Raw genomic sequence first — 10049 nt, 5'->3', positions numbered from 1 at the left:
GTTCTATATAGAACTATTTCAGACCTAAATGGTTCTTCAGATTGATGGAGAATGAGCTGTATATAGTTCTATATAGAACCATTTTTGAAAATGCTTCCTTATAGCACCAAAAAGTGTCCTGCTATTGTTTTAACATCAAGCTTGTAACAACAGAAGAACTCTTTTTGGTGTTGTATAGAACCATATACCACCCATTCTCCATCAACCTGAAGAACCATTTCACCATGCAGAGAAACCATTTAAGCATAAAAGAACCCCTAAAGAACCATCTTTTTTAAGTGTGCAGAGCATTTACTTAGATGTTCATTTAACATTTCAAAACACTAACCTAACATTTTTAGGTAACAAGTAAAATGGATTACATCCTCGCTCTCTATAGCTCAGGTTTCAATGGAATATGTAATGTGCACATGACGTGCAACATACAAGTATCACCTGATGAGAGGTTTTAAACACAGCAGACTTTCACCTTTACAAAAGTGCATTACAGTTTCTCTGATAACCCACTACAATGCGGTTTCTACTAGAAGCCATGATTGTCATGGGATTTCATTCCTCTTTCTCCATAGAAAGTCCAAGTCCATCTTTGTTTCTTTTCCTTCTTTCTTTTCTTTATATTCCAGTATCCAGTATCAAACTTACAATTCCTCTCCATCAAAAAGCAATGGGTAATCTTTGATGTTCACATATAATGTAAGAAAAAAAATGTTTGTTATACAACAGGGCTGGGACAAACTACATGCTTCGGGCAAACCAGACACAATATTTGCCTGTAATACATAATAATACATTTTTTTTATTGATTCAAAGGTAATATGCCGATACCACAGTGACCATGGTTATCTTAAGAAATGACAAGTCTCAAGCTTCAATAATGGAGTTCTTTTATACAAAAAAATTGCATCCATTTTGAATAGCAAAAGACAGCCTGTGCAAGGAGGATTTCGCAAACCCTTTATGTCTCATTCATGTGCACTGAATGACAGAACTTGGTTCATTGTCAGTATTCTTCCAGTATTTAAATACTTTAGTAGCTGGGCTACAACATTTTTTAGAAAGCTTAGCTTTATGGGCATCTCTAACTATTTATAAACATATTTTTGTAACAATCATCAAGATTGATTACTGCAATTGAAAACAGGTATGGGATTTCAGGAAATCTCCATCCATACTACATTCATAGTAATTTTATGCAAAAGCAACTAATAATTCTTTTTGGTTCAGTGTATCGATTTTTTCCTTGGGAAGGTGGGGGACGTTCTCTATTTGTAAGCAGTTAAACACTATGGACGAAAAGGGTGTATTCACTTTTTAAGCCTGTATTATACAAACAAGTAAGCATCGTATAGTGCACTTTTTAAGTCTGGATTTAACATCTGGATTGTGAACTACTGTACTTGACGAGGTAGTATTTCTGTAATTGCCATTTACAGTAATGTGGTTAGTAACGGGACGCAGGTGTTGGTAACTTACAATGCTACAGTAATTCAAGCCTCTTTGTCGCAGTGTGCAATATCAATGCCAGCAGCAATACTTGAACTTTTGCTGTGTAAAAAAAGGGGAGAGGCAGAGATGACTCTTGCAGACAGTGGTTTTAAAATCAGATTTCCACCAACTTCCTTTTGACTTAATTTGTGTTCTTATAAGGCAGGAAAAAAAGAATATGTACATACAATCAAAATTAGCAAATCCCTTTGCTAAAAACCTTTTTTTCCCTTTTTACCACAATAAAAATATGTACAAATGCAGTTTTACACTGCACAAGTCATTTATACTGTTGTTTACAGACTGAGTGGTTGCCATTCCATCAACAGAAGGCAGATGTGCACTCTGTGATTCTGCTTTTCAATTTGCGACTTCTAAGCAACAGGTGTCATCATGCCCCCAAGCACAAGTATACACACCAGCCCCATTAATAACAGAGACCGTATCACAGGCTGGATGGCTGCACTTGCTGCTGTAATGCAGCATGGTGTTGAGGGGCAGGTTCGCAGTCTTTGGGCCCTTCGTCTTGGCGTACATACATGAGGAATAGTGTTACAGTGGCAAAAGTGGCTGCATTGACAGGGAATGCTCTGAGTAGAGTGGAGGTCAGGCCACGCGTGAACACTCGCAAGCCCTCTCGCTCTATGCTCTTCCGCGTACAGTCCATAATACCGCTGTACTGGAACTTGCCTCCAACACCATCTGCCTGCAGTCGAGACTTAATCACATCCACTGGGTATGTAGAAAGCCATGAAGCGATGCCTGACATGCCTCCAGCAAACAGTAGTTTAGGAATCATGTAGGGGTCTTCTGGCTCACAGCCTAGTGAACGTGTCAGCACATCATAGGCCAGAAAGTACACCCCGAAACCTGGCGTCTCACGGATGAGGGTGGTGACCATGCCCCTGTTGACACCCCTCAAGCCCTCACGCTGGTATATGCGTGCCAGGCAATCCAGGGAGTTTTTGTAGACCTTGCGAGTGGATGACTTTTTCTCACCAGTACCTTGCATCTGCATGCGCGTCTTGGCCAGCTCCATGGGACAGCAAATGACGCACTGAATAGCCCCAGCAGCTGCTCCTGCCAGGAATTGGTTTATGGGCGTGTCTTGGCCCAGCAGACGCATTGTGTTCCCCTGCACACCAAAGACGATGGCGTTGATGAAAGTGAGGCCCATCATAGGAGAACCAATGCCTTTGTAAAGCCCCAACATCTGCAGAAAAAAAAACAATGAGGAGTGACTTTATGCTATTTCCCTCACGTACTATGCTACCACCAATCCTATGTCCTCCTGGTCATTTTATGTGTCTTAAGTATCTGGATAGAGATTATCTACAAAAAATGTGATTAATGCACCTAAAATGACATTTAAATCCAATTGCTCAAACCACTTCAGAAGATAGTCTGAGATTAATTTTCAACAGCTGTTATACAACTCTCAATGCATCCATCTCCCCAAGCCACAATGACTGAGTTTCTCCTCCAAGTTCAATCAAGTAGCCTACTTCACAAGCCTGCATGTCAAGCTAGTTAGCTTAAAAAAGCATCAGCTTGGATGATTCTTCGCTTCACCTGGCCGTTATCTCGCTAAAATACTTTACGATTTAAGGTACATGGTCCATGACCTACACACCACTGTAGTCATGCGTCATTCTGTAGTCCTCATTATGCCCATATTAGGAATTCTGGGTCTAAGCTCCATTTCTCTATGGCCAGAATGAACAGGGTTTTCGAAAAAAACGCCTCTATCGCCCCCTGTGTTAAATAAAAATGTTCAGAACCAGATACGTTTTGTCCTGTATACGTTTTTCTCCCGAATACCACTGGATCTTCCGAATTACAAGGTAGTTAAAGAGCTATAATACTAATATTGCTACATGCGAGTTTAAGTTACTGCGTATCAATTTGATGTCACTAAGCTACACGAAACTAAGGCGGGCTGTGGCAGTGCTCTTATCAAAATCTTCTACTGTAGCGCATAATTACAGGTATAGTTAGGCTAAAACTCCTTATCAAAAGTACTACCTGTGTCAGAGGCTGAATTAAGCTTCTTTTTTTCGCAGCTTCTTGATTGAATATTCCTGCTCCCTTAATTGGTGCAGCAGCTCTGAGTAGCTATCACAAACATTAGCAAACGAGACAAAATACTGACCTGTCGGTTCTGTGAAACAGCAAAATTAAGTGAATGTTACTCAGTTGTTAAGCGGAAATAGAGCAACCTCCTCATATCATGCCTTTCAACCCTCCATGAAGCTGAAGTCAGCTTCTTTTTCGCCCGGCTTTTTGTTTGAATTTTCCTGTTCCACCTTAAATGGCGCAGCAGTTCAGAACGTGACTGCTGCACTATTTAAGGTGGAACGGGAAAAGTCGAACAAAGCTGGCAAATGTCCTGAGAAAATGACCTTAGAAAAATGTTACCAGCATTGAAACAATAATTAGGATATTCTGAAAGACCTCTTTTCATCTGCCCTCAGTCTGTACATGGAAATGTACACTGACAAAACCTGCTTAAGGAGGCTGCCAGTCTAATGACGTGAATTCAGTGCGCAGTAGCTTTAGCTTACATGTAGCAATATTCATATTTCAACTCTTTACCAACCTCAAAATTCAGAGGATCCAGTGGTATTCGAAAGAAGAATGTTCACAGGACAAAACGTATCGGGTTCTGAACCTTTTTATGTAACAAAGAGTGCGACAGAGGTGATTTTTTGAAAACCATATTCATTCTGGCCATAGAGAAATGGAGCTTAGACCTAGAGTTCCTATTATGGGCATAAGAGAATGGCATCGATTACAAAATTACTACAGTGGTCTATAATTGATTACTCTAAACAGGCATAAGGAAATGCAAAACTGTGATTTCTGAACTGTGTGACAACAATCATCTTTTGAAAAAAACAGGAAAAATAAAGAGCAAGACAGGCAATAGGATGTTGTACATGAGCTAATTTGGGTATTACACACGATATATCAGTCGGTTTTTAATCTGACTAACCACAGACGCGTTTAACCACATGTGGTTCAAATCTTATCAGGTTACAATCTAGATAATAGCTGCATGAAACGACCAGCTGTAAACAAAAGCACACTGTAATCTCTAGGTATACTAAATGTCATTCATTTTCTTTTAGTGAATGAGTGATTCAGATTGCACTCTGCAGAGTGAAATTATACCAGATCTAGACATCGTAGTTAACATCAAACCAGCTTGGCGGTATACATTACCTAAAAATTTACTTCTAGGAAGGCGATTTAATTGCTGACTGATTCAATTACAGGCACTGTTGATATCAAAACCATGAAATGCCTTAGCTTTTTAGTTTAACACAACATTAAAGCACTGTTGAGGTACTTACTGATTCTTGCCGTACGATGGACTGGAAACAGTGAAAGGTTCCCCTGTAGAGAGGCTTGTCTGCACTCTGCACTTGAAGCCTGACCTGTGACAAAGAAAATGCAGAAATAAGAGGAAAGACTGAGTCTCAAAAGTGACAGAGATAAGAAATTTAACCAACATTGTGAAATTATGGAACCAGACAGAGGCATGTTGGTCAATTTGACAAATTGAAGTTAAAGTAGGATACAGGTTTAATGAATAATCTCTTAAAAGGGTGCACTGATCTAACATTTTCTAATGATTTTGCAGTGGCTGCCCTTTGTTTAAATTTAGAGGGGAGGAAATCAGACCACATCACTAAGAAGTTGTGAGAAAGCTTCAACAAAAGCATTGACATAAACCTACAGTAACAAAGAGAAAAGAAGAGTAAAAGAGAAAGAAAATGCAATCTTTGGATTCACCTGCAATTTATTTTACAATGCCTTTCACTATTTCCTCTTGAGAGAAAATAAACAAAGAACTACACTGAAGCCAATATGTGCTAATTTTATCAGCTTCCTTAAAGCAATCTCAATAGTAACATGACCAATTCATATACTAATATCTGAATAAAAAAGATGGCAGAATATTGCAATAAATGGTTTTGTGCGAGTATTTATAGTACGTAGATGCTAGTCAATTCACTGACCAAGAATATTGCCTACTTATTTTCATGATTTACTGGTGAGAAAATGTAGGGCAAAGTGGCATGCGTAAAATAAAAGGAGAACACGTTGTGGTTAGATCAGATGAGTAATGCATACGCTTTATGGGAAGAGCTAAGCTATTATTCATAGACCATTAACACTGCCTTTAAAGGGAAAAAGGGGGTTACCGGTAAACACAGAGAGATCATAACAACCCTATGGCTTTCTGGTGGTGTGCAGATGTTTGGTTTGTGATCACTGGCCACAAAGCACTTTAACAGCCACATACAGCTTCAGACTCAGTTTTCCCACACAGAATTTGCATCTAATGCATTGTAATTATTACACAACAGGAACTGAGTCACTTACCTTAACAGTGTCAAACGGATGTCCCACTAGGACCCCAGCAGCACCTGAGATAAACAGAAGAGATGGAATTATGAAGATTCAGAGGAGAGCGTAGGGGTGGGCAATATGACAATATTTATTATTAAATGTTAAATTATGACATTACATCTGAATATTGTTTCAGACTACGTTTTGAATTAGGCACTGTAATTTACATATATCAATCTTAAACGCACAGTGACAAAAACAGCCTGTTTAATCCTAAGGTATAAAAAGGGTTTGGAAAATGGGCATGTAAAAAATGAATTCATAATTCTAAATAGCAATTTTTTACATGGCACTACTTGCATCTTTAAAAACTGTGATGTTATATTTTTAGGGGTGTGCTGGCTGCAAAGCAAAACTAATCTAAAGGCAGAGGATCTGTCTTAGTCATCAAATACACTGCACTGCATGTGGTGGCTATGTTCACCAGGGGAAAGTAGTGTCAAGTTTACAAATGTCCAAGAGCAGGGGCCAAGAAAGTTCAACTTAGACAGGCCCACATCTGTGTATCCGCAGTGAATCCTCTTTCCTCTTTAAAGCAACTACAACTAAAATCATAAATGCATTATACACAGTAACAGGCATGACTCAAATCTGTTTTCTTACAGGCCTCTTCGAAATCTCTTCGGACTACATTAGACTGCCTTCCCTTAAGTATACAAGGAGCAAGACCTGCATAGAACCCTCACTAAATATCATTTACTGTTTTCTTGAATTTGGTTTCATAAAGTCTTTCTGAGAGTTTAAGTGTATGTTCTTTTGAGCACTTCTAATACCGAAAACTCTGAAACTAACCCAGGAGGAGAGACTCTGTCTACGGACTAGTAAATGCATTAGTCATGAGTGCTTCTTATCACTGAAAATCTATCCCTGCTTCTCTGAACACTGCATAGCTTAGATGTTTATACCAATTAATGATACCAAGCTCACCAAGATGGCAATAACATGGTGTTCTCCTTTAGAGAAACACAAAGTCATATAAATATGTGATCATTGTCAAGCCAAACTGTTGTGTCAACATTCATAATATCCTGGGTTATAAATTCTGTAACTAGCCAAGTGAGAGGGGCTTTGGTAACCATGCCAATGAAATCATGTTGCTCACCTCAGTAAACAACATCAGATACTGTCAGGTGACCACTGGCCTGAGTGACAAGACCAGACCACTATGTTTCAGGATTTTAGAGACTTGCTAGGCCTCAGTATCTTCTGAAGGGTACACTCATTCATTTGAGTCGTTTGATATTGTGTAAATTCTCTAAATTTAGTAGTTAAACATTAAATATTTCCCCACTTTATTAAACAATTGCATCATACCATACTGTATTCTACCCGTGTACAAGTCTACAAGCTGTTGCCAGAGATCTCCTCCTGAATTATAAGGCAGGTGGCAGGCCCACAGCCTGACAGCTGTGATTGGTTCTTGCAGGGGTGTGTGGATGGTGCTCCTTTTTACGGGTTCAGAAAGGTCAGGTGGGATGTGGCTATTCTGGGCCTTTCCAAGAACCAAAATTTACAGTGCAGATCAGGCGTACATGCAGTCTGCACAACTATAGAAGGCGAAGACGCACTTTACAGAGTGGACAACTGTAAAGAGGGTTGCTTATTGCTAATAGGTTAGCTCATACTCTATAAAATTTACCTTCAGCTGTTTTTTCGAAAATTCTGCAGAATCAGATCATTCAGATGTAAACTAAGTCATTCAGAGCGCTTTGAGATAGAAACTGGAGAAACTGACAGAAATGCTCACAGTGGTGGTGATAGGAAAAAGATGTCTGACAAGTTGAACACCTTTAAATATTCTCTCACAGAAAGTCAACACATGGAATGTTTACGACTAGCTGCCTAACGCCTGGAGCATTGTTTTGCTATAGTTTTTAGATCAGGTTTCGCCCCAACATGTATCTTTCAAAATCCATTTATGATGAAGAGCAAAATAGGACTCAATGAAAACTTTTTTTTTAATTTACCACTATTGTACCTTTTTCAGCATTACATATTAAAACTCAAAAGATGCCTCACTGGTCGTTTTGAATTGTAAATACATTGCTATATTTGTGTTTGTGACCTCTGTAACCTGTAACCCTCTCCACCACTGTAATTTGACTCCCCAAGTTTCTCAACAATTTCACATCAAACCACTTTGAATGACATTTCATCAACTATGTACTTCTTTTTTAAATAGGTGGAATACCCCTTTAACACCTTACTATCCGAAATAATTGAAATTCTTAGTTGTTAAATGTCTGTACATGCCCACCAATTACCTCATTTTTTAAAGCTATTTAAAAAATCTAGAGTCATCGGTGAAACTCAAAAGCGACGACTCACAAGTCTGAGGTGATTATGACCAGTGATTAATCTCTCCGTCCAGACTGCGGTCGTAATTAGTACTGATTTTGCAGACTGAATCGAAAAATACGTAATGCTCAGTTAAATTTCCTGTTACTAGAAGAGGAAGAGGGCAGACTGGGCTCCTCTCAATATACGGAAGGATGCTGAAGCATTAACTGACCTAAGAGTGTAGCTACGGCTGTAGGAGTGTAAAAGTGCTCAGTTTGCCACTCATCCTTTTTCATTTATTCTTCAATTCATTTCAGCACATAACATGGGTATTCCATTGTAATTAATAGGTGGGACAGTTTGCAGTGCTGTGTGTATGAACTCTCACTTTGCTGTGGGTGCTTTACTGAAGAACACAGAATGGACTAGATTTTGCTGTCTATATAATGTTAACGTGAACACGTGTGTATATGTGTCAGTATGACCCTCTTAAGGGGCTTAACTTCAGCCCACCTAGCGTGCTAGCCAGCTAACTACCCAGACAGTCTTAGCATGTTAAGCTAGCTCACTAGCACCGAGCCCTTAGGAGTCATATGAATTTACCGTGTTAGCTAACTGGTCACCTACCTCCTATGCAGCCAGCAACGAAGTCCATTATGCTTCTCAAGACAGTCTTCACTCGCTGACAGTATCGACTTTTCTTTTATGATTTTTTCAGAAACGAGTATTAAGAGCCAACCGGCTATAAATGATTTAAGCGGGCACAAACTAGCTAAAGGTTAGCTAGCTAGCTGAGTTCTCTGCTCTGTCCTGCCTCGGTGAGTCTAGATCTGCGCCCAGCGACGCCAAATAAAAACAGATATTAAATGAAAGGGAAGAAGCTGCAGTGCTGCAACCAAGTGTTCGACCGACTACCCGGGTCGTAGTGGAAAATTACACCTCAGAGTACCACCTACAGGCTGTTCTATTTCTGTTCCAAGCCTGAAAGGCACAGCAGGGGGCGTTTACGGTGAATACTGTGCTCAGCCAATGGCTCCGTTCAGATACAGCCAATCCTTCTGCAGACACCACCTCCTTCTACACCCCTTTGTGCTCATTGGTCAGTCGCTGTCTTCTCGAAATGACTTTTCCGGGTTGCATCAGTCTTCCGAGGCGATGTGGAAAGGCTTATAGGTATTAGTATGCGGTGTGTGCGGGTCAAGGATTGTAAATATGCGAGGAGCTCATAAAACAAGTTTTAGTTTTGTTATTGTAACGAGAAAGGATAAATAGTCAAGTTTTATGGTGAGTAGTCTATACAGCCTGGATGTCGTGTTTGTAAAGTGAGTGAGATAAACGGCAAGTTACAACATCCTCGGGTGAATAAATAAATGAATAGCCCAGCAACAAGAGCCAGACAAAACACCTCGTGAATACATTAACTTCGACCTGCGTGTTGTCTTACTGCCGCACCATGTACCTCTAAGGCCGTTCTGTTGGCATGACTGCATGAACTTTGTGATACACGTTGTATATTCCTGAAAAGAGCTGCACCTTTGTCTCAAGCTGCCTCAAAAGCCCAAAGCGATTTAATAATTAGCCTAACATCATATAAGCCAGTATAACTTATCATTCATTCCTTTATTCATTCATTCATTCATACATTCATTCATATATCCATTTATTCATTTATTCTTTCATTCATTTGTTTATTTTTACAGTCTATTTATACATTCGTTAATTTATTTATTTATACATATTTTACAAATTGTGTCAGCATAAACTGGGGTGTAGTGATGCATTCGGCCTATGATTCGATTAAATTCTCGATACTGGGTTCATGATTTAGTACTTACATGATATTTTTGACAAAACGGAAGAAAAAA

At 39.4% G+C, this 10049-nt stretch overlaps 1 protein-coding gene across 1 annotated transcript; it reads right to left on the bottom strand.

The window, feature by feature from the left end:
- Nucleotides 1-1718: 1718 nt before the first annotated feature.
- On the bottom strand, nt 1719-9151 carry slc25a29 (solute carrier family 25 member 29). Its single transcript, XM_036581829.1, has 4 exons — nt 8812-9151; nt 5878-5921; nt 4842-4925; nt 1719-2698 (listed from the first exon to the last, which is right to left on the bottom strand). Exons 1-4 carry the CDS (start codon nt 8837-8839, stop codon nt 1931-1933), a joined length of 924 nt encoding a protein of 307 aa, XP_036437722.1. The 5' UTR covers nt 8840-9151; the 3' UTR covers nt 1719-1930.
- Nucleotides 9152-10049: the final 898 nt, after the last annotated feature.

Source organism: Colossoma macropomum, unplaced genomic scaffold (genome assembly GCF_904425465.1).
Source record: "Colossoma macropomum unplaced genomic scaffold, Colossoma_macropomum, whole genome shotgun sequence".
Taxonomy (NCBI): domain Eukaryota; kingdom Metazoa; phylum Chordata; class Actinopteri; order Characiformes; family Serrasalmidae; genus Colossoma; species Colossoma macropomum.
This window is presented reverse-complemented; position numbering and strand designations above follow the sequence as displayed.

Coding starts and splice junctions, on each gene's coding strand:
- slc25a29 (XM_036581829.1), bottom strand. CDS start 8,839: ATGGACTTCGTTGCTGGCTGCATAGGAG. Junction 4,926..5,877: donor ATCCGTTTGACACTGTTAAG/GTAAGTGACTCA, acceptor TCTTTGTCACAG/GTCAGGCTTCAAGTGCAGAG. Junction 2,699..4,841: donor CCATCGTACGGCAAGAATCA/GTAAGTACCTCA, acceptor TTTTTTCTGCAG/ATGTTGGGGCTTTACAAAGG.